The 25703-nt window shown below is 40.8% G+C and overlaps 1 protein-coding gene across 2 annotated transcripts in view; it reads right to left on the reverse strand.

The window, feature by feature from the left end:
- ZFPM2 (zinc finger protein, FOG family member 2) overlaps nt 1–25703 on the reverse strand; it is a 318876-nt gene that overhangs the window by 141624 nt on the left and 151549 nt on the right. Inside the window, exons 1-2 of one of the 2 annotated variants that reach the window (XM_072151340.1) lie at nt 13119–13193; nt 3457–3568 (exon numbers count right to left, since the gene is read on the reverse strand). In XM_072151340.1, the coding sequence (XP_072007441.1) occupies nt 3457–3568; nt 13119–13139 (133 nt within the window). In that variant the 5' untranslated portion in view covers nt 13140–13193. Of the gene's footprint in view, nt 1–3456; nt 3569–13118; nt 13194–25703 lie in introns of those variants that run through there. The other variant, XM_072151339.1, reaches the window with a different exon arrangement.

The raw sequence follows: 25703 nt of genomic DNA on the forward strand, positions 1-25703 counted from the left end.
ACGTTCCTACACAACAAATGTTATGTTTTACAGAACTTGACATACATTATTTAAATGCAAATTGATGCTGCGTATTTATATATTTAATATTTCATTTGGCGCTTTCAAAGGCTTCTGAAGGTTACAAAGAAATCTACTTCTGAGTGTGTAAAATGTAATGATTAAAAGAACAACTTGTAATTGTTTCGAGGAAGTTTTTTTTTTCTGAACGTCTTTGATGTTGCGATTAATGTTTCGGATGTAAATAATTTGATATGAACGGCTGTTTTTTTCTTAAATTCTTGGGCTTCGTATTCTTTTTTTTTTCTATTCTTTCTTTATAACAGCCAGTAGGTTGCCTTGGCAAAAACATATTTCATCTCGGAGTGAGCCTGTGTTTGGAAATCTAGAATAAAATGTGTAAAAATTGTAATATGGTCTGTGAAATCTACAAAGGGATCATCAAAGTCTCTTCGAGACACAACCACGAGTTGTTTTGGTTAACAGTAAGTAATATAACCATTAGCATCTTGTGTGCAGTGTATTATAGTATCTTACTTCACATGGGGATTTCTTCATTCATCTATAACAGTTTTGTTGGGAAATAATGTTTTTTGGAATTACAGTTTTGAGGGAACACTGATGCACTTAAAGGGAACCTACCACCACAAATCTACCTATAAAGGTAAATCAGGTGGCAGGTGGATCTATAGAAGGTGAGGATAGCCATTTTTAAATCTTTTTAAAATCTTTTTAAAAATCTTTTAAAATCTTTATCTTTAAGAGGCTACTGGGGCGTGGAGTAGCCGGAGCTGAGACTACACGGCGGGGCTACTCCATGCCCCAGTAGCCTCTTTGTTCCTCCTACCCTGAAATCTCCTCGTATCTGCCGCCAGAATAAGAATAAGAATTAAATATTATTTTTAAGTATGTGATGCATACCCCCTCATTAACCCTTTCAATCTATAAGATACTTAAGATCAAGAGCAACATGTGCGCCAGTGCATGATGGTGCCCCTGTCTGCTGAAGGATCTATCAGGGGGCACCACCCTCCTAACAAATCCACTGGGCTGCAGTGCTGTACTGACAGAACTGTTCTACATCAGGTTTGAGGCATCTAAACGTTCCGACAGGTTGAACCCCTTCCCACCCCTCCACTTCCACTTGGCGTGGAGGTGGAGTAATGGGGGAATAGCCGCAATTACTGGTTGTGTGCAACAAATTGTGCCTATTTCAAGGCTTGTACACCAGATTCCAGGCGTACAAGCCCTGACAAATGTGGCCCTATGACTCATAGATTGGACTTGTTGGGCATGTGTCCTTTTCCAAACTTTTAGACTATTAAACTATCCATGCAGATTACACACGAGGCATCCATGACCAGCTCTATCAGTGTCTGCTTTATTGAATGTAATGATGGCTCTTCACACGACGTGAGTGTTGGGATTATTATGCACACACTTCGTACTGGATGGGACTGTCACGAGCAGGCGGCTTTTGTGAAGTCCTTTTCTGACAGCGAGGATTGTACGAGAATGCTCTCTAAAATGTAACTACAATTAGCTGCTGTTGAAATAGCAAAACCTAATATTACAGGAACGTCCTCTGCAAATAGATGATCAAAAAGAGCAAAAGCTGCAAAGAGCCGACAGTCTGGTCATAGTCACATCATACCTGATTTCATTGTGTTTCCAAGTAAAGAGGCGTCTTTAATGGACCCTGCTCTCAGTACCTTGAGAGGTACCTTGAGAATGCTGTATGGATACTGATGCAGAAACACATCTTGTTTAATCCCTGAACCAAATGGTTTTGCTCAAAAAAGAATTATAAAATTCGGGACCTTTGGAAAGCTGGGTGCAGACTGGCTTCCATACATAAAAGAGCTGATTGAAGTGTCTAGACAGAACTAATCAACCTGAGCTGGATGACTCAAACACAGCAGCTGGGTGGTGGTGCAGCGATTGATTACTTCTGCCTGGGACAACACAGTGATGACGTATTCTGGTCTTATGCTGGGAAGGACAAGGCTGGAGCATAATTAGGGTAAGAGGAGAAGCGCTGGGGCAGCCACAGGAGCAACAGAGCCTCATTATCATAATTTTATAATTGTTTTTTCAACAAAACCACTCAGTTCAGGAATTAAACAAGATATGTTTCTGCATCAGTGTAGCTTCAGCATTCACAGGGTATGTTTGGTTCATAATAAATAAAAGCAAATGTTAGATTTCATTTAACAAGGAGAAAAGTTCATGGCAGTCCGTTGAATCTTTAAAATCGCCCTCGCCCCACCCCCATTCCCTCCCCAGTCATTGTCCCACTGGTCCTGCCTCATCCTGTTCCTATCAGTCCAAACTGTCAGCAGTGGTCAGATTGTACAGAAACAGTGTAGCTTTACTAAATGGATCAAACAGATGAAGCACTGGCATGGCTGATCATAGCAATCCTGTGCTTGGTCACACATGGAGAGGGGATGCAGGCTTGTGGGGACTCTCCTGGCTCACCCAAAGCGAACCGTCAAATACAGAATAAAAAAAGGGATGCAGCAGCAATCATCGATGTCAGACTTTATTTGAAACTTGCGGCATTACAGGTAAGACACCTGCCACCGACATGTGGTGGTCCGTTTCATGCTAGGTAGCACTTTTTCAAAGCCTCATTGGCATTGAGTTGGGCGCTAGCCAGTGCCAAACAGCACCTGTGTCTTACCTGTAATGCCACCCATGGGGTATGAACTCTGACACTTTGATCGGTGAGTGCCGCTGAATCCGTTGTTTTTACTGAGCGTAGCTCACTGAGCTCTCTATATCTTTCTATATCTCCCAAGGGTTAGAGTAACCCTAACCCTTGAATGGGAGTTACAGAGTTGGCGATGAGATTGATGTCTTTCATACTATCCATTCTTTTATCCCTTTAACTATAGCAACTTGTGCCAGGCAGCTGCTGCAAAGGCAAAACAGAGACACTAGAAGGAGGTAAGCAAGATAAGGACATAGGTCTGCCATTTTGTAAAATGCTACTCAGTCCACATGTGGGACATGAGAATGGACATGTATGGCACATCATGTGGGTATACCATAAATGTTTCTAAGTTAATAAGAAACCCCAGTTTACTCTAAACTAAAATCCCAAGTTTTCCAACAACAGGGTCACCACTGCACAACCTAAATCGATCCCCTTGGTCATTATTTTGGATTATGCTGGACCCAAATTTACAATAGACATTGAATAATCTGTATTCTTATTGAAACATTGCTGCTGATGGATTTTTTTTTACCTAAAATGTGATTGATAGGTTACGTTGCAAGTTTACCAACTATCCAAATGTTCCACCATAAGGTTTTGATACCAATCACATCATGGACTTCATACCTAAGTCCATGTAATAACTCACATGCAGATTCCAATACCAATGGATATCAGAATCCCCAAAACATCTACATCGATATTAACATCCAATGAAATGACATGATCTTTACCTTTGTTGTACACTATACAGTTGTTCTTACTATCCTCGACCCCTTGCCAGGTCACATCCAACAACCACTTGGGACCATCGGTCAGCACCAGAGGAACGGGAGCCTTTGTCTTCTGCCAAAACAAAAAAAAAAAAGAGATATGTAACAATCAGCAGAAATAATCAAAAATCAAGACTATTAAGATTCATATTTTCCCATCTCAGCCGTTCAGCCGTCATCTATATTCTCGGCATCATCTCCTTAAACAATGAGACGGGATAAAAGCGTTCCAGCCTCTCCACCGATCTGAATAGCTAAGTTATTATCACGGATATTTCCAAACGATACGGGATCAGATCTCCCAGATTACTCCGATCTCCAGTGGTTTGGAATTATAAAGGAAAATGCAGATGACTGTCGGAGCAGAAAACCCATGTTTGCGAGTGAACTTTAGGTACATTGTACTTCGCTATCATCAAGATCTCACTATTTCCTGAAACAGACAGGAAAGAATTCGGAGAATCGGTATCCATTTCAAACCCCTTATCCGCTCTTACATTTATTTTCTCGTAGGAAATTATTCGGAATGAATAATGTAATTTTCCCTTCTCTATCTTTTGCCGCCTGATGATGTACAGTTTTACTGCCGCTGAAATAATAATATTGTTAATGTTTCAATATGTCGTCTCAGGACTATAAAAGACACAGAGTGAATACATTTCAAAGCAGAGGAAGCAAAGCATGACACCTCTTGTCCTTTGAGGGATAAAAAATATTCGTAAAAAAAAAAAAAAAAAATAAGAGCTTGTTCCATATTATTCTCATTGAGTTTTACTGGTATGGGGGTAATAGGGTTTTTTATACTCTATTATTAGCATAGTCATATAAAAACTGAGGAAGATGGGTCTGAAGCTGAGTGGGTGACCTTGTAATATCTTCACATCGGGTTTGCAGAACAGATCTATCCGAGCGATCTGATGGATTCTCCTTCTAATGTGCATGGAATATAAAACAATAAGAAAATGAAGGAAAGAAAAGGATAAAATAAGAACAATGGACTTAAGGTGGGGGGGTGGGGGGGGGGGTTGGGGCGCCTTAACCAATGACTAAAAATTACCAAAATAGCTTCTATGCCAGAGTATTCACTTTTCATGGCCCCTTGACCTATTCCCACCACTTGTGCCAAATTCTCCACTTCTGTAGAGGCTTCTCAAACTGTCTTAAAGGGGTTCAAGGTTCAAGATGTCGCGGTCCATGTTCAAGATGCAATTGTTATCAATGACCTATCTTCAGGATTAATCATCTGTGGGGATCTGATTCCCTGAGCTGCACCAAGTAGCACCGGAAGCATAATGGAGACCAATCCATAAGCACGAAGGTCCATCTGCTCTACAGTGGACATGCTGGGGTCCTTCAGCTCAACTCCTATCCAGGTGTTGTACCTATGATTCATCGCTCACATGGACAGTTTGTTATTAATTATTATTAATATGAGAAAAGGTGAGCTGTAATACCAAGCACAGCCACCATGCAATACAGTAGACAGGCACAGCTAATGCACCCCATCCATATACCGCAACTGCTTTTAGGGGGTATCAAGTGACAGACACCAGGCAATCTGAGGGGTTGTGTAGAGGTTAAGGAACATGGATGCTTTCTTCTAAAAAACAGCCCCAAACATAACAGGCATTGTAGCTCAGTTGTTTCGAAATGAATGGAGTTTAGTTGCAATATCATGCACCACCAATGGTCGGGAGAGGAGCTTTATTTCGGAAGAAAGCAGCCATGTTTTTTAACCTCTAGATAACCAATTTATGTAAAAAAAAATCCTGGAATGACTGAATAAGGCAGTTTACTCACATTGATCTACGTTCACTCCATTCATTACCATGTAAGTGTCATAAATTGCAGAGCAATATAAGTGCTGGCTAGTGATGAATGGACACAAACTGTGCAGAAGCCAGAAGTAAGGGTTCTGTGTTTGGCTCACCCAGTAGTGGATTACAATACAGGCATTTGGGCGGTAGCCCAGGGCCCAGTGCATGAAGGTCCTCCAAAGGTCCTGAAACCGAAGAATGAAAGCAGCAGAAGGGACGCATCCTCCTTTCCCCATGAAGCTGATTCTAGTACTATATGTAAGAAGTGATTCCAGACTTGTAGGGGCCATAATATTCATACAGCCCAGGGCCCATGGCAGGTTTACTTACCCCTGAGCTCAACCCTTCCTTACCCCCGCAGGTAACACTCGGTGACACGTGCCGCCACTTACTCTAGGATTGTCGCTGCCTTATGAAGTCACAGTGAGAGACAAACCTTGGGTAAAGCATTTAAATGCCATTTGCAGCACATAAAGGGTAACACTCTTAAAGTAACTTAAAGGACACCTGTCATCAGCTCTGTGTCACTTGTCCTGTCACTACTACCTGTTGGAGCAGCTCACAAGGATCCCATCCCAGCCTTTATCTAGTTATTCCATACATTATTCATTGTAAAATCATCTATTTTTTATCATATAAATGAGGCTGGTCACATGGTCAGAGGCAGTGATGTCACTCCTGTTACCCCTCCCCTCTCCTCCCCCTGCTCATGTCTGTGTGTAATGTATAGTAAAGCATGGCTAGTCTGTGCTGCATCTGCTGACATGCTGCATCCTCCTAATATACAGGTGAGAGACACAGACATCAGCTACACATGAATCTGACATGTTCTGCTGTAACATGGCTGCCTGGAGCTGCTGTATCTCTCCTAAACACACACACATGCACACACAGGCTGCAGGGGGCGCCAGTACCAGGAAGCACATCATTATACAGCCTCACATCATTATACAGGCTGTCAGTCATGCACTGGGGGTGTGGCTGTGCCTCCCACTCATGAATAGAGTGGACAGCTTGAATATGCTAATGCTTCATTGGACATTTTACAGGTCATTTGCATTCAGCTTTAGGACCTCATTGCTTAGGTTTACAGGCATGTAGAGGGACAATGAAGGGATAGAGGCAATGCTCTCTAATGGCAGTTTATGAAAATATATTTAGTTTAGGGGGGTTATTTTGCATGACGGGTTCTCTTTAATGGTGATCAAACCCAGACTGAAATTGAATGGGTCCGTAGATCCCTAGTGCTGGAGGTACCCGAGCGCTCTGCTTGGCAATTTCTGATACTCCCATAGCATCCATTGCTGCAAATGGACTTGCAGCAACATCAATTAGCAAGAACGATATCTCTGTTTGCTTGATCAGTGGGTGTCCAAGAAAATCAGCCCCCCACAATTCAGTTTGCAATTCCCTATCCTGTGAATAGGGTGTAACTTGCTAAATTAGTACAACCCCTCTAAATCCAAAAAGTCACAAGATGATAAAGGTCTAGCTCCAAAAATCTGCTGTTTCATCCGGTTTTGCGTGCCCTGCTTTGGCAGCTGGTTGTTAGCATAAGAAATTCCAGATTGTGCAGAGGGAGCCCGGGTGTAATGTGAATGTTTGATGATCGGAGCATTATTGCCGGCTTGTTTTTTTTTTTTTTTTTTTTAAACACAGTTCCTTATGAATCAGTTAATCTTATTGTCTTCCGAATAAAACCCGGCGCAGCTTGTATGCTGTGCTATTTTTTTATCCCACAATAAAAGCTCTAGAATTCCAGCTCTGTTTGCATTATAGAGCGGCCAATGGAGAGAGCGTGATCTCATACTTATTTCCATCACAGTGGGTCATGGACCAATTTGAATATTTGGATTGTATAAAGATTATCGCAGTAGTGTTGTCATCAAAGGCAGCCTTATAGACGCTGTGCATAAATCATTTCCCAGTGAATTAAAAAAAAAAACACCGTAAAATACTGTACCATAAAAACAACATGGCTTGTAATTCCAAAGGAATGCAGGTTACCGTATATATCGCTCTAAAAATCACCATGAATATCAAAGCGGATCAGGTTTCAATTAAAAATCTGCATTGAGAAAAAAAAAATAGGCAAAAAATAAATAATGGAACCCTGGAAATAAAATCTAATATAACATATATTGTTCCAACACTACGAGCCTCTATAGACCAGGGGAGGACAGAATATTATATCATATTGTGTTATTTTATAGTGTTTTATATTATGTTACATTGTATTATATTATTTTTTATGCTAATATGCAATTTTTTTCTCGTTTTATACCATATTTTATCAGGTTATCCTGCTATTTTATGTTATATTATGTTTGATTGTATTATGTGATTTTATACTGTGATATATTATATTAAGTCATGCTTTGCTCTTTTATGTTATTTTATATTCTATTTTATTGTATTATGTTATGTTATTGTATGTTTAATTATGTTACTTTATATTGTCTTATTGTATTATGTCATGTAATAAATTTAGACAGTTAAAGGGGCTGTACTGTGGTTAAAAAATGTGTCACAGTGCCACACCTGAAAATGGTTTGTGCTGGTATTGCAACTCAGTTTCATTCTCGGATACATGGTTAAGTGTGGAGCTGTTTTTGAAAGAGAGCAACCATCTTTATCAGGGACAACCCCTTTAATGTGCAAATTTTATGCACATAAAAAGTACAAATTACAAATATATATATATTTGTTTTGGTTGTTTTTTTTTACATTGTTAAGGCCTCTGCTTGCTGTTATTGAATAGAAATCTGCATTTCTTATTTCCAGTGGATAAAAATCTGCTTTGGTCACATGTTCAAGACTCATTATGAGACAATTACTGTAAAAGAACAGATTTCTATCCAAGGGAAGAAAACCATTGGATATCAGCAATGGAAGAAAGCATTCACTCTACATATCAGATATTCTGCTGATAGATGTCCTTTAATAGAAGCAGAAACATGTTTTGGTGAACAAAAACAGATTTAGCAATGCAGAGACTTTCTGTGGATATGCAAATCAGTCTGCAAGTGCAATGGGGGCTGGCCATTTTCTCCAGATTTGCCTACACCAATGATAGCTCTGAAAACAGGGGTGTAACTACATGGGTGGCAGCCATAGCAGCTGCAAAGGGGCCCATCGTGTCAGGGGACCCCAGCATCTAGAGTATTAGATGTGTATAGGGTGTGAGTATGTGTGTGTGGTGTATATACGCTGTATGTATTGTATGTATATGTGATGTGCATACGCTGTATGTATTGTATGTATGTGTGTATATGTGATGTGTATATGTTGTATGTATGTATATATGATGTGTATATACTGTGTGATTGGAACTGACATGTGTATATATTTTAAAGGGGGCCCCATTCAAAAGTCTGCTATGGACCCCTGTCTCTCCTGGATATGCCCTAGTCTGAAAATGGCAATCGTGACAAAGTGTTAACAAAGTGGTAACAGGACAGGTTCTCCAGGGTAACACTTTGTGTATTTGATCCTAAGCAGAGCGCCCCCTTCAGTCATATGGTTTATGAAACTGGATTTTCTAGATTGAACAACCCCTTTGATATAACTTGATATCTGGATTGTATAAACACATCTAGACAGGTATCTGATGTTTATCCAAATGGAAGATCTTAGAGGATTTTATGTCGTGAATAGGAGGAGGAGGGGAATAGAGAAGTAAACTAAACCCATGTACACAATGTAAACTTGGCCGACAAACTGTTATCGTGTTCCTATCCCATCAGAATTATTATGATAGAGAAGGTAAAGGAAGGAAACAGAAAGTGGATGTTTCCTGAAACAATAAATGAGCGATGACATCAGAGAGTTACACGGAGCTCAGTAAGCAATGAGTCATCCCGAGATAACGAGCGGATAATTACTCCAACTTTACTCCAATCTCTGACTCTCTCAATCCGTTACAGGATTCCCCTTTCAGTTTCACAGTTTTAAGGGAGACTTGGTAATCTCTTACAAGTTTTTTCACTTTACTCCGCCCCCGTCCTGTAAACTCGGGGATTAGTGACAGCAGTAGGTAGCCGCCATTTTGAAAGATTTGCCCAAAGTGAATGAGAAAAGATTCTAACTCAATTTGATGCCTCAAAATGCCAAAACTATACATTCGCTCTTTCAGATGAAAACTATAACATTTACATGTTTAATAGTGTACTCATGGACAAGTAGTTATGGACTTGAGGACAAGGTTCGCTATAATAAGTGATGAGCGGACTCAAGAAAATTCCACTTCAGCCATAATTAAACGTAAAAATTCTGTTCGGGCTCATGTTCAGGCTCTGAGCCCAAACCTGAACCCACAACCCCACCAGTAACACCTGTGATCAGTGCTAGCATCAGGGTGTGATGAACCTCCCCAAAATGCCGACATGCATAACTGATCACGGGTGCTATTGGTGAGGCTGTAATCCCAGGCCGAAACCCAAACTTATGACTAAAGTTCAGCTCCGGATTTGTGGACCTAAATTTGCTAAGTTCAGCATGCACTTGAACTTTAAGGTTTGGGTCTTCTCAACACTATCAATAATAAAAACCAACTGGTGTGGTAGAGCTTAGGTTTATCCACCACTGTTCACCATTAATTCCAAGCAAGAAGAATTGGACTTAGCTACAAAGGCTGAGAATATGGGTCAAGGTATAAGACTACAAGTGCCCTCATAGCTAAACACAAAAATACAGGATGGGAAAGGATAGAGGTAGAACTTGAGAGGGTGCAAAGGTGCAACTGGGCCCAAGAGGCTTAAGGGGCCAATCAGGTGTCAATATAAACCATATGAGAAATCAAGTACAGGCAGTCCCCGGGTCACGTACAAGATAGGGTCCCGAGGTTTGTTCTTAAGTTGAATTTGTATGTAAGTCGAAACTGTATATTTTATAATTGTAGATCCAGAACAAAAAAAAATTTTGGCCCCAGTGACATTTGGAGTTTAAACATTTTTTAGTGTAATGGGACCAAGGATTATCAATAAAACTGCATTACAGACACCTTACAACTGATTATTGCAGCCTGGGACTATAGTAAAGCATTCACAAAGCTTCACCAGAGGTCAAGGGGGTCTGTCTGTAACTATGGGTTGTCTGTAAGTCGGGTGTCCTTAAGTAGGGTACCGTCTGTAGTATAGACTCTACATTATAGACATGGACCTGGCATAGACTTTACACTGGCGCCCATCAGCCCATCATGAGGGAGGAATAGGAGAGCACAAAAGTAACTGGAGTTCAAACCAGTAGATGAATCAGGTGTCAAGCCAGGCGAGAGCAAATAAATCCAAAATTACAGGCAGCAGAATGTCGAGCCAGGTGAGCCATGATTCACCACTCAAACATATTCCAGATCTGCCCAACACTTGTTAAATCTCAAATAACCCATAAATCATAATATGTAGACTGGTTATAAAACTGCACATGTGCCTCCCTAACTTCACTTTAAGTTGGTTAAAGGGGTTGGCCACTTTACCACATGTGACCCCCGACAGTCAGCAAAGTTTTCTCCGATCTTGTCAAAAGTAGATCACTAGAAATAACTGACCTACCTCTTAGAATGGGTATTCCAGTATTAGACAATTATGGAATACTATAAATATGTCTTACATCTACTCACTACTACTTTCAGAACATGGAATCCTAATCCACACCCTTCCTCTTCCTGTGGTCTCTACTATTGGAGAGGTGTCACCTGCAATTCCCTCCTTTGAGACTCCCAGAAACCACTAAGGTTATAGCCTCATTATATGGTAACCTGCATATATCCGGGATACTGGTGCTACATACAGATTATAAATTATAATGAACTCCACCTCTTTGTACCATGTTGGCGTATTTGCCCACCCAGTTGTACGTCTATGCGACCATCCAAATCCCACTATGTGTGCAGCGCCTTCATGTTGTGAGCACTCAGTACTGACCATGAAAGTAACTTCCCGGTGCCTTTCTGAACTCTATTTTAAATTACAAAAAAATAAGGATAAGAGAAGACATTTCTCTGAGTTTTCTGGAAGATTTGTGATTTTATCCGTACTGCGCAGATTGCCGGCTGTTCTGTAATGTTGAGCATTAAAAGGCCCAACTCACTCATCCCTGTAAACAAGACACTTGGAGGTCAGCAGCAACCTACAAAAACCTTCATCACACGTCTCACTTCAAAGATTTTTTTAGATGTTTTATTGATGTAAATAAAGCAGGGGAATGCATTATTTTTTTTTTTGGGGGGGGGGGGTTTATATCATGAGTCGTGAAATGTATTGTGACTCTATATACAAACTGTGTAACTGCAGACAATGAGGAGTCTCTTTGTTTTTAATGTAGAATAACTCCTCAAAAGGATCAAGATGGATACATAAGATGTTGTTCCAGCCGATCTCAGGTAAACGGAGGATGGGGTAGTTAGATTTCAACATGCCTGATCCTTGGTTTTGAGGCATGATGAACTGTCAGAAATGTTTCAGTCTCTGCTCCATAGTCAGGACACATGCACGCTCAGTAGGCATGTGTTATATACTTAGTATATAGCATGAGACCTCTGAGGCCTCTTAGACAATAGGGCAGATTTACTTACCCGGTCCAGTCGCGATCCCAGGGTGCGTTGTCCGATGAGGATTGGGGTCTGGCGCAATTCACTAAGATCGTCCGCCCGAGTTCCTGCATGTATCGTTTCTGCGCCGAGGTCTGCCGCAGTTCACCTGCTTCTTCCTGGTGCATGTAAGTGCTTGTGACACATTTCCTTTTTTAAATTCAGCCGTCCTAATCCATCGGGTTGTCCGATGACCATGATTTCTGTCGCATGCAAGCCGGCGTCGATGAGCCACAATCCAATCGCGTGCGCCAAAAAATCCGGGGGAATTCGGCGCAAAACAGAAATAATTGCGAAACCCGACGGAAGTGCGGCGTTCTGACCCTTAGTAAATGTGCCCCAATGAGTTAGAAGAGTCCTCTGAAAATTGTCAAATCGCAGGGAATCCGGTTGCCTTCATTGATCGGCTACAACCAAGAGGTAACACAAAAGCAAGCGTTCAATCTTCCTACAGCGCCTCTACAGGGCAAACAAAGTATTACACAGTTCTCATTAAAATCAACGGGTTGTTATGTGTGTCATATATGGAAGCCATCCTATCTTTTTTTGAAGATAATCCCTTTAATAACCTGTAAACTAAAGTACTGTAGCATAATGACACTTTTTAGAAAACTTTTCTAGGACAGTCACTAACTGATGGTCAAAGATCCAACAAGTGATGTATAAATCTGCCGCTATCGGAGATGTTCTATGGCTTCTATGGTAGAGGTAACGCAGAGAATATGTTAGTAATTGTCAGCAGCTGCGTGCGTCTGACACGGAGAGACTCAATTGTTCCTCGGGGTGGAAGTCCCTCCAGGCGAGGTTTGAGGCTTGCTGGAAAGTAAATGACACTTGGCCGCTTTAGATCTGGCAGTGAGTCATATTTGGGACAATTTTCTGTTCTGTTCCTGTTCAGGATCAGATATGAGTTTGTCCCATAGGTATCATAGTTACACTGATGAATACTGGCAGAAGTATACGTAATGTTGACTAAAGCAGTCTATACTGATACCGGTCTGTCCTTATTTCTGTCTAAGGATCTGTTCACACCATACATAGGGTTACGTCAGAGGGTTATGTCACATGGGTGCCCCATACAGGAGTGTAAGTAGGAGAGGCTAGGCCCCATAGCAGATTTCTGCATGGTCCTACCTTCCCCTCAAAAAAAATACATGCATATTTGTACACACACATGTATACACTCACATATAGACACATATATATACTTGTATACACACCTCACTGGGGAGATTTATCATAAAGTGTCTGAGGTAAAACTGTTGTAGTTGCCCATTTCAACCAATCAGAGATTAGATGTAATTTTATAAACAATTGTGGGAAAATCAAAGCTGAGTCCTGATTGGTTGCCATAGGTGACTAGAAAATGTCAGCTCTAAGAGACCTATGAGAAATCTCCCCCCATAAAGTTCTACATTCAAACACACACAATAATAATAATAAGATAGACAGATGACAGAAGATAAATATGAAAGATGATATAGATTTATAGATTCAAAAATATAAAGTAGATTATGGATAGATAGATATAGATATGAGATAGATAGATAGATAGATAGATAGATATGAGATAGATAGATAGATAGATAGATAGATAGATAGATAGACAGACAGACAGACATATAGATAGATATGAAGGATAGATGATAGATAGCTAGATAGATGATAGATAGATAGATAGATAGATAGATAGATAGATAGATAGATGATAGATAGATAGATAGATAGATAGATAGATAGATAGATAGATGATAGATAGATAGATAGATAGATAGATAGATAGATAGATAGATAGATATGAAGGATAGATACAGTACAAGAGAAATAGAAGATTGATTGATAATAGATAGGAGATATATAAATAAATAGACAACAAGCTAGCTATGTAAATGGTTAGATAGACATATATACATAGATAGGAAATAGACAAATTATAGGAGATAGATAACTAGACGGATAGATGAGAGATATATAGACAGGAGATAGATGATGAAGCATCTTCACCCAGGCATTCAATCTAGGGGTATTAAAAGAGCAATACATCCTCTACCCATAAAAGTCCACATGCAGGGGACACTTTAGGACAGGGGGCCCTGGGAAAATGCCCAGTTTGCCACCTCATAACGCCGGCCCTGTGTCTAGTAGTCTGTGCAGAGGTAAGGGGAAGGGGGCAGTGGCCAGATATAGTGTTATTCCTCACGTACAGGAACTGTTTGGTGAAAGGGTAGGTACACTTTAACAATAGCATCAATAACCTACTGTGTAAAAAAGGAATAAAGCGCCCCCCTGCCACTCCATAAAATGACTACACAGGGTTAATCTAGATGAGACATCATCACATTTCGGCTGCAGATCATTCCCTTAGAACGGTAATACATGGAAATACCTAATTGTTGGAATATTATTCTGAAGGTTGAGTCTTTGAAGCCGCTCCTGCTTTAAGGCTAATATAGCAGGAAGCCAATAAATAATCCCCTATGTAATCTCCTATCACCGCATAATTCTTGGCTGCGTTGAACAAACATATGGGGCAGGAATACAGTTTACAGCAAGTGTGGCTGAGCCGCGCATGGAAATACAAGGTTTAGCAAAAAAACAGATTCTGGTCATTGGCAGAGATAAAAAAAAATAAACAAAATAAATATAATGATTTTGATGCAACTCAGCGAGTTTTCGAGAGCAAATTTCGCAATCCGGAGCAATAGCGAATGTGACCTGCGTATAAAGAGCTGCGCCCGTCTCTGCTCTTCCTATTGTGAAGTGACAAACAACATAAAATGCGGCTATAATTACATCAGCCAATTACTAATGCGGCTTTCTACTATCCGCCAAGACTTGGCATTACGCAGGACGCATAAAATATTCCGTGTGATTCCTAATGTTGTGCGAATCGGACATTGGGCTGCGTCGTAACAAGGTCAGAGGCCGAGCCACCTCCTATTGATATCACAGGAGACCTGGATCATTAGCAAAGAAAAAAACAATTAATTGTTGGTGTTGTAGAAATTACCTTACTGAACTATTCTGCCCGAAGACAGAGAGATGCCTTTTCGGTCAGGCCTAAAACTTAACTTTTAATAGTCTTAAGTAAATTATAGTTCAAACTGAATTCACACACATCATTTTAAAACTGCAGGTGAGGGTTGCAGATTATAGTTGAGTGTCGCCTATGAAGTGAGTAACAACTCAATTTGTATTAGTGTTGGTCGATCCCTGCAGTGATCGTACTCATTTGCCACCACACACTTGCGCTTAAAACACACACTCTAGCCCCCCCGACATGTTTCGCCGGTTAGACCAGCGTCATCAGGGGATTGGGGCTACCGTAGCCCCAATCCCCTGATGACGCTGGTCTAACCGGCGAAACATGTCGGGGGGGCTAGAGTGTGTGTTTTAAGCGCAAGTGTGTGGTGGCAAATGAGTACGATCACTGCAGGGATCGACCAACACTAATACAAATTGAGTTGTTACTCACTTCATAGGCGACACTCAACTATAATCTGCAACCCTCACCTGCAGTTTTAAAATGATGTGTGTGAATTCAGTTTGAACTATAATTTACTTAAGACTATTAAAAGTTAAGTTTTAGGCCTGACCGAAAAGGCATCTCTCTGTCTTCGGGCAGAATAGTTCAGTAAGGTTATAGCAAGCCTTGGCAGTCCTAAATGGGCTAACCTGTGTGTTCAAATTCCGTGTTGTAGAAATTACTATCTTGAGGTTTGGGTCTTGTACAGGAATTTACTAAACTGGAGGACACCACAGCTTCATGCACATAAATATAAAGGAAGTCAAACACCGAAATCCATCATGATGAACCAGGGACATTACTCATAGATCCAGGCACCGGGACTGTGGTAATCTTCTTATATTTGTTATCCATGGCCTCCTTCCTGCTAAAATCAACATTCAATTATGCCAATGAGCCAGAAGGGCTCTGGGGGCGTTCCCAGAGCCCTTCAATGCTGTAGTTTGACAGGCTGTTACACTGTGCACGAGCACACTGGGGCAGATTTACTTACCCGGTCCGTTCGCGATCCAGCGGCGCGTTCTCTGCACTGGATTCGGGTCCGGCCGGGATTCATCAAAGCAGTTCCTCCGCCGTCCACCAGGTGGCGCTGCTGCGCTGAAGTCCGCTGGAATGCCTCGAAATACACCGGCCTATCCAGGATGAAGGTGAGTGAAATTTTCGCGACAATTATTTTTTTAAATGCGGCGGTTTTTCCGAATACGTCGGGTTTTCGTTCGGCCACGCCCCCCGATTTCCGCCGCGTGCATACCTGCGCAGATGCGCCAAATTCCGATCGCGTGCGCCAAAAACCCGGGGCAATTCAGGTACAATCGGCGCAAATCGGAAATATTCGGGTAACACGTCGGGAAAACGCGAATCGGACCCTTAGTAAATGACCCCCACTGTGTGAGATTACAGCAGGAAGAAGGATTGAGGAAGCAGGGGGATGGGGGGAACAGTATACACCAAACATTGTTCTTAAACCCAAAATTAAGCCCAATAAAGGTCTAGCCTTGTGATCCTGTCTGTCTGGGAGAATTCAATGGATTTTTGGTTCCCCTTTGGGATTCCCATCTGTTGGACCACCAGTGATCACAATGATTTACTCCTATAAATTGGGAAAACTAAAATATTGCCCCTCAGTGCTGTAGCTTCATAAGCTGTTACACTGTGTCACCCTCAACCCTGCTCCCTCAGAACTTCCCCTCTCCTCTGCCTTATGTATTACGCCTTATGTAATCTTACTGGAAGTTTTAGCACACAGTGGGAGGGGGAAGTGCTTCTGCATAGTGTAACAATCCATCTGCAGCATGCACGAGCTCTGGTTACACCCACAGGAGTCCTTCAGGCTTATTAGTATAATTTTAAAAGTTGATTTTAGAAGGAAAGAGGCCATGGATAAGACATATAAATAGATTATCACAGTCATAGTGCCTGGGTCTATGAGTAAGTGTCCTTGGTTTATCATGATGGATTTTGATTGTAGATTTCCGTTAAAGCGCTAGACTTGGAATTATGCTGTCTCATACACATGGGCGGTTTAGGTTATTTGTTTTTGTACTATGGCCCTATAGCCTGTTCTTATCTCCCTGACATGTTATATAACAGACTGAACCCTATGGAGGCACATAAGCACCTGCAGCCCTGCAATATATAACAATAGGGACTCCATATCCATTCCTTTTTATACAGCCGTGTTTTATTTTTACTACATTTCACTGCTTTCTGGCATGAACTTTTAGAATTTTTTTGCATATAAAATCTCATTAGTTATCGCAGTTACAATACTTTTTATTTCCAATATTTTCTTCCCGGGGAGAAAGACATAGTTCATGCTTCTTCTTCTTCTTCTTCGGGAAAGTCTATAATTAAGTTAGCGTGCCAAAGGGCAGTAATAATAAGTAGAGATAAAGAACTGAGCAATAACGTTTTACAGCAAATAGTAAAACAAAAAAATGTATGTAATTTAAGCCCCAAACATAGAAGGCGAAATAATCAAGATGAAGCGGCCTATCTGGCTAAGAACAGAAATACCCGGTAAAGGATACAGTAGCGGCAGAATATTATAGGCAGCTTTGCAGTGATTACAAACCCATGCTCCAAATTCACTATAAAATGAAAATCAATATTTCCACAAGTTCCTGCAACATAAAAGATAACCTTCATTGATTTTTCTAGACTTAGACTTGGCCGATAAAATCTAATATAAATTTTCAACCACGAGGATTTGGATCAGAGCAGGGGCGATAAGTCCTGCACATCCTTTAAGAGAGAGAAGGTTTTTCAGGGTTTTTTTTTTTTTTTTTTTGTAAGTGCTAACCGTATTTACACAATTTCTAATTTGCCTTGTCCAATGGGTTATATCAGACACATCTACTAATTTTTATTAGTAGGAGGTTAAAAGCTGGTTCCAGATAATTTGGGAATGGCAGTGGAATAATTGGGGTAGGGATTGTGAACAAAAAAAAATAAAATAAAATAAATAATAATAAAAAAATAAAGAAAAAAAGAAAAAAAAATTCTGTCCGGCCGGTAATAGCCTCCATGGCTGGACTGATTAAATGCTGCTATAGATGAAAGACCTGCCATCGCTGCAATAAATTAACCAATCACACAAATCCCAAGTCAGGGCTAATCCTTTCTTGATACTCTGATCCTCTGATCAGCTCAAGGAGGTAAAGAGACTGGCTTTTCACTGCTGCTTCTCTAACCCCTGTATTTCATGTATACAACCGGCTAATGATATCTGGCTGACCAGCTCAACCCTACGTCCTATCGTCCTCTTTAATAGCACATTCCTTAGGTTTGACTTGGGATAAAAATAGGATAGAAGGTTTTTAGGGTTTTTTTTTGGTTCCTGTTGTAATGGTGTCATTAGGAATGATGTCATGGTGGTCTAGTATATATATATTTACTATGGATGATCCATAGACTAGAGCTGGATACACACATTAAATACTTGTGGCCACTTTGAAGGGACATCCAACCAATGTTGGTGTGGACCTTCAGGCCATCCTCTTGGGATAAAAAGAAGATAGAAGGTTTTTATTGTTTTTTTTTTGGTTCCTGTTGTAATGATGTCATTAGGGATGATGTCATGGTGGTCTTATATATATATATATTATTATAGATTATCCATAGACTAGAGCTGGATACACACATTAAATACGTGTGGCCATTTTGAAGGGACATCCAACCAACGTTGATGTGGACCTTCAGGCCATCCTCAGCAACTTTCTTGATATAAAGAACAAGGCGGGTTTGAGGGATTATTTAGCTCCTGTTGTAATTATGTCATTATATAATTTATATTATGCCACTATATATATGTATTTAACATAGATTATCCATAGGGTAGAGCTGGATTTACAAATTAGACACACCTGGCCATTTTGGCACCCTACCATCTATTGTCTAGATCTAGATGTCTAGACCTTCAGACTGCCCACCATTTTTCCCTCCAAATGAAAATTAGATGTCTAGTTTGTAGGGTTATTCTGTTCCTGTTTTAATGATGTCATTAGCAATGTTGTCACAAGGGTCTACTATATATCATTACTATAGGTAATTAAGACTAAAGCCAGATATACACATTAGATACTTGTGGGCATTTTGGTGGGACATCCAAACATCTAAGGTTATCGATTATCGATAGACTAGAGCTGCATTTACACATTATATACATCTAGCCATTTCGATGATGGACATCCTATCATTTAATGTCCATACAGGCCTTCAGACCATACTGATCAACTCTCCCTCCCAATGAAAAGTATATGTCAACGTTAGTGGGGTTTTTTTGTAATAAAGTCATTGCAAATGATGTTGCAAGGGTCTACAATATATACTTAGTATAAATTATGGATAGACTAGATGTGGATATACACATTAGATACGTGTTACCATTTTGATAGGACAACCAACCATCTTAATTCAGTGTAAGCTTTCAGACCCTACTCCCCAACTTGGTCAAAACAAGATGTCAAGCTGGTGGTGTTATTTGGTTCCTGTTGTCATAATGTCATTAGGAATGATGTCACAAGATCTTCTATATCTATTTACAACAGAGTGTCAATAGACTTGACCTGGTTGTACACATGAGAAACATGTTAGCTTACCCCCCCCCCCCCATTTTGATGAGACATCCAATCATCTAATGTCTGTATGGGCCTTCAGACCCTACTCTCATCCAAACAGAAGATGGCAGGGTTTCAGTGTTTATTTGGTTCCTAGTGTAATATTATTAGGATGTCATGGGGGTCTTCTAAATATATTTACTATATTTTATCTATAGATTTATTCTCATTAGATATATTTTAGCATTTTTGGTGAGGCAATCAGTCATCTAAAGTCTTTATAGGCCTTCAGACCATCATCACCAAGTCTCCTGATAAAAAGAAGATAGCAGGATTTTCTGCTTAGTAAACATAAGTCAGTGTGGGCCTTTTGACAATGTCTCAGTAGAATGGGCCTAGTGGAATGCTAGGACATCTTCTATGCTGTTTCCACATCAAAAGGAGTACATAAGGTGATTGAATCACTTAAAGGTCATCGGACTACATAAAGTGTGACATGCCTCCATCGGTGGTATGGTTACCTTAACCCCAAAAATATTTACAGAATGCTCCATGACACTTCTCTTTAGGGGATTGAAATGCTTCAGAATCTCCTTCAAAAGAAGATATGAATGGGAAGATGGGGCATGCTGTTTGAATCGAATATGTCCAATCCTTTAGTTCTGCCAGAGGTATTCTGAAAGCGGCTTCCTCCTCTCTCTACATTTAGGACACTTTGGCTGAGTCAAGTGTATATGTGTTTGAGGATGGAGGAGGTTTGAAGTGAGGGTTGGACCACTGGGACCATAGCAATCACACGAATGAGGACCTGCCAGTGACCTGAATGCTCCTGAGGCCAGAGATACACTGCTGTGGCCAGTCCATTAATCTTGGACCACGTGTTGAATGAATTTCAAAGTCCATATACAATGACGGGACTCTAAGTATCATCATGGCATAAGGAATTCCTTCTTCCCCATAGAACAAAAGTGCCCAACTATCCTAGATTCATGGACCCACCACAGTCAAGTGTCTCTGGACTTATCAACTATCCCCTAACCATAAGAATCTTGTGCCCAAGCAACACTCAGCGCTTTGAGCTTATAATATGAAGTGGTCTCACTAAGGGAGTAGATTCTTCTATTCTATATGGATGGACTTTAACCCACTTAACTAGTGGTTTCCGAGCCAAGCACAAATTACTCCCTAAGGGAATCATTGAGAATGTCTCGTCTGAAAATGAATAAAGTTTTAATTGCTGTACCCTACCCATAAGAACTTGCCCAGTCTGTGCTATTAATACAAGAACCTCCAAAACTTCTTGACAGACGCAGGTTAGAACATATTCAAAGAGACACATTTGTGAGATCTTCCAGTTGGCGCATTGATTGGCAATACTTAACCCGGCCAAAGACAGCCAGCGCCTGGATCCTATGGGACGCAATTAGTTTGGTCAAACTCTGTACACGGCCAGCAGAATCCCAGTGAGTAAAGCTATGGGCTCCTAGTAATGTACACGGCTGCACTATATTAACATGATTAATATGGCCTGGAGTCCATAGGTTAATAGGAAGCATAGAGAATAACGACAGAATGCAGCAGCTTCCATTCACATTTGACAAACACTCCTGCACTTGGTCTCTGCTGAGTTTTAATCATTTAAAGTATCTGAAATTTTCAGTCCAAAGTGATGTTTTTTGAGGTGTATCTCCTAATATGACCTCCCCTCAGGCAGATCCGCTCACTGATGGGTCTGCGAAGAACGAGTAAAGACGAAAACACAAGGGGATTAATTAGCGGGAAGATTGGAAGAACACAATTCATTGCCTGCAAAACCTCCTAGGCCAAGACACCGGGCAGCCCAGCGCTCTCCTGGTAACACACTTGTCCAAGAACAACAGATGTTAAAATAGTCAAGAGATGTTGTCTAAGAAAGTTTATTCAGCAGAATCGCGGGCTGGAAAATGTAAAACAATTTACTTGTCAGGTTTAAATGGCTGCTCTTCCCACTCTTCTACTTTTTGTCTTGACGTTCCTTGTGGCGCGTCTGTTGGCTGTCATCTCAAAGTTTAACTTCTCAATGGAAAAGTAATGTAATTGAAAGAAAAACAAGAGCGGAAAAAAAAGACACGTAACTTGTGTGGGCTGAAAAAGTGCTTCTAAATATCTATCTTTCTCTTTTTGTAGCAATATATGTATATGTTTTTTTTCATTAGGTCTTTCTATCTATCTTTCTATCCATCTGGAAATCAATTTAGCAATGGAAAAGACGCAGGCAGCACTCCAACAATCCAGAAAAGTTCACATCAAGGCGTGATTTATTGTGGCCTTCACACCTTGATATGAACTTTCCTGGATTGTTGGAGTGCTGCCTGCGTCTTTTCCATTGCTACAGCTATCTAAGGATCCTGCCTGGACCTGTGTAGGCTTTGCACCCCTCCTTAACAAAGGAGAGTTTTTTCACTGGGAGGACTTGTAACATTCCATGCTCTTGGAAATCAATTTATCTATGAAACTTTCTGTCAATAATCTAACTATGATATCTATCTATATATGTATGTGCATGTCAAACCACATAGAATAATGTTTCTGACGCGTTTTGGACATGGAGCGGCCCATAGTCTTAACATCTTTATGTCTCTCTATCCTTTCATCTATCTGCCTTTTTTTCTACCTATGAACACACAATCTATCTATCTATCTATCTATCTATCTATCTTCTATCCATCTATCTATCTATCTATCTATCTACTATTTATCTATCTATATACTATCTATCTATCTATCTATCTATCTATCTATCTTCTATCTATCTATCTATCTATCTATCTCATATCTATCTATCTATCTATCTATCTATCTATCTATCTTTCCAATGAAGAGGCAGCACTCCAATGTAGGTGAAAAGAAGAGTGAATCTTTTTAATTCCTTAGAGATGTTTCAGAGTTAGGATACACGCTTTTCAAGGATGTAGCAATGAAATGTCTGTATAATTTTGTATCATATTTTAAGTAGCTATCATCTTTCCCCTAACTCCTTTCCTTTTTTCTCTCCATCTTTTCCTTCTTTGTTTCTCCCCTTCTACTTTCTTTCTATCTATCGCACTCTCCTCATTTCTTTCTCTCTCTCTCTCTCCTTCCTCCTTTCTAACTTTATCTCTCTCTTTCCTCATTTCTTTCTTTCTCTCTTTTCTTCCTTTCTTTATTACTTTCTGTCCTTCTACAACTAAACCTACAGTAGAAAACAAAAGTTTTTTGAAAAATGTATAGAAGGAGGAATAAATTGAAGAACATGCTAGTTATCAAGTCTTCGAGGATGGATAGAGCTGGCTGGACAGTTTGACAGCAGATTACCACCTGGATATGCTATACACAGAGAAACTGTATACCTAATGCTATCTGGGTCTAGCAAAAAGTTTTGCTCTAGTTTAAAAAACTAAGTTTGTCCTGTTTTTGGCCACCAACATTGTTACCTTTCAATATATTCGAATATTGTCCACAGAAGACGATTGTAGACAGAGAACATTGACTCTTGTTGACGTGTTTGGTTTTATTCCAATAATAGAAGCAGAACATGAAACCTTTGAGGGATCTAAGAGAAAAGGAATCAAAATAGATGCATCTAAGGGAGAAGGAACCAAGTGCTTGGTAATCCCATTCCCTTTGCTATGACTTAGAAATGCTCCGTGGAATAAATGTATTTATCGCAAACCCATTTTTACTGGGTGGGAACACCTGGTATTATGAGTAGCGCTCATCTCGACCTTTGTTTTGAGACCTCCTTCTTTTTGATGTTCAGCCATTTAATGTACAAGATCTGGTTTTGCAGCCAGATCTTGTGCAGTGAGCTCTGCAGATTTTTGTGGCCGATAACTTTAAAAAAAAGCATTAGCAAAGCGAGTGTGTGAGCTTGGCAGCGAGTGTGCACTGATCCCAAGTGTGTGCAGTGTCATAAGTGTGACTTAGGTTTAAGGGACTTAAGTTTGAGGGGCTTTAGCAGGTAACTTCTGTGTTTTGTGTTACTTTGACTGTAAATTCTTCTTTCTGTGCATATTTATATTGTAATCCCCATTAGAATTATGGACTCCATAAGTGGCATTGCTACAAGGTGTACATCCTGTGCCATGTATGCTTTCCTTGAACAGCCGTTCGAGGGGGAATACTGCTGTGTGGGATGTGTGAAAATTGCTCATCTGGAAGCCCAGATTCTGGATCTAAATGAGCAAGTTTCAAGGCTGCGGGCAATTGATAATATGGAACGAAGTTTGCTGCTCCTGGAGCACAAACTCTCTGGGGAAGATGGTTGTGGGGAGGGAAGTATGGAGGTGCAGAATGAGGGGGCAGCTAGTTGGGTAACATGTAGAAGGCGGGGTAGAGGGAAGAGTTGTAGAGAGTCTAGTCCTGATCTGGTGCACCCCAATAAGTTGCCAGGCTGGTGGATGAGGGGGATATCAGCTCTGGGGTAGCAATGCTGCAGAAAGACATGGCCGCTAGCAACCAGGGGAATGTCTGCTCCAGTAAGAAGGGTAATGGGAGCAAAGGCAAAGTCAGACAGGTGCTGGTAGTGGGAGATTCCATTATTAGGGGAACACACAGGGCAATCTGTCACAAAGACCGTGCATACCGAACAGTGTGTTGTTTGCCGGGTGCTCGGGTTCGGCATGTTGCGGATCGGGTTGACGGATTACTGGGAGGGGCTGGTGAGGAACCAGCGGTCATGGTCCACATTGGCACTAATGACAAAGTAACAGGTAGGTGGAAGGTCCTTAAAAATGATTTCAGAGATTTAGGCCATAAGCTCAGGGCAAGGACCTCAAAGGTAATTTTCTCCGAAATACTGCCTGTACCACGTGCCACACCAGAAAGGCAGCGGGAGATCAAGGAGGTAAATAAGTGGCTCAAAAGTTGGTGTAGGAAGGAGGGGTTTGGGTTCATGGAGAACTGGGATGACTTTTCTGTGGGCTACAGGCTCTACAGTAGGGATGGGCTGCACCTCAATGGGGAGGGGGCCGCTGTTTTAGGGGAAAAAATGGCTAGAGGGTTGGAGGAGTGTTTAAACTAGAGACCTGGGGGGAGGGCAATTACACTTGTGCAGGGCAAATAGACGGTGTACATAGAGAGCTGGGAAGGGTCATAGTCCATGGGGGAGGAAGGGGGGCTGGAATGAGATTGGGGAATAAGGACAAAAGGAATAGGGACAGGGAAAACCATATAAAGTGTATGTACACAAATGCCAGAAGCCTCACAAACAAAATGGAGGAACTGGAACTCTTGATGTTGGAACGGAAATATGATATAGTGGGTATCAGCGAGACATGGCTGGACAGTAGCTATGACTGGGCTGTTACTATAGATGGTTATAGTCTTTTTAGAAAGGATCGTATAAATAAAAAAGGGGGAGGGGTTTGTTTATATGTGAATTCTTGCCTCAAGCCCGTCCTGCGAGATGACATCAGTAACGCAAATGTGGAGTCCCTATGGGTGGAGATAAGAGGAGGGAAAAAGAATAATAAAATATTACTAGGGGTCTGTTATAAGGCTCCAAATATAATGGAGGCAGCAGAGGAAATGCTGATAAGTGAAATGGATGCGGCTTCAAAGCATGGTGAAGTACTTATCATGGGGGACTTCAATTACCCAGATATTGACTGGGGGGCGGAAACCTGCAGGTCCTTCAAAGGTAGCAGGTTCTTGTCAACAACAAAAGACAATTACCTGTCGCAACTAGTCCTGGAGCCAACAAGAGGGGGGGCACTGCTGGACCTTATCCTTACCAACAGACCTGATAGGATATCAAAACTACAGGTTGGGGGGAACCTGGGGAATAGTGATCATAATATCATTGATTTTGTATTACGCTTTACTAAGAGCGTTAGTGAAGGGGCAACCAACACTCTAAACTTCAGGAGGGCAAATTTTCAGCAACTAAGGGAAGACCTTAAAGGCATAGACTGGGATAATGCTCTCAAGGACAAAAGCCCCCCCCAAAAATGGGACTTTTTCTCATATATTCTGAAAAAGTCCTGTGAGAAACACATACCTTATGGGAAAAAGCATAAAAGGAACAAGAAAAACCCTATGTGGCTAACTAGTCTTGTAAGGAAAGCAATAAGCGAGAAAGATAAAGCATTTAAGGTGCTAAAACGTGAAGGTAGTGATGAGGCATTACAGGATTATAGAGAGAAAAATAAATCCTGTAAAAAGCAGATAAAGGCCGCAAAAATAGAGACTGAGAGAAATAT

This window comes from Engystomops pustulosus, chromosome 5 (assembly GCF_040894005.1).
Source record: "Engystomops pustulosus chromosome 5, aEngPut4.maternal, whole genome shotgun sequence".
Classification (NCBI taxonomy): Eukaryota; Metazoa; Chordata; class Amphibia; order Anura; family Leptodactylidae; genus Engystomops; species Engystomops pustulosus.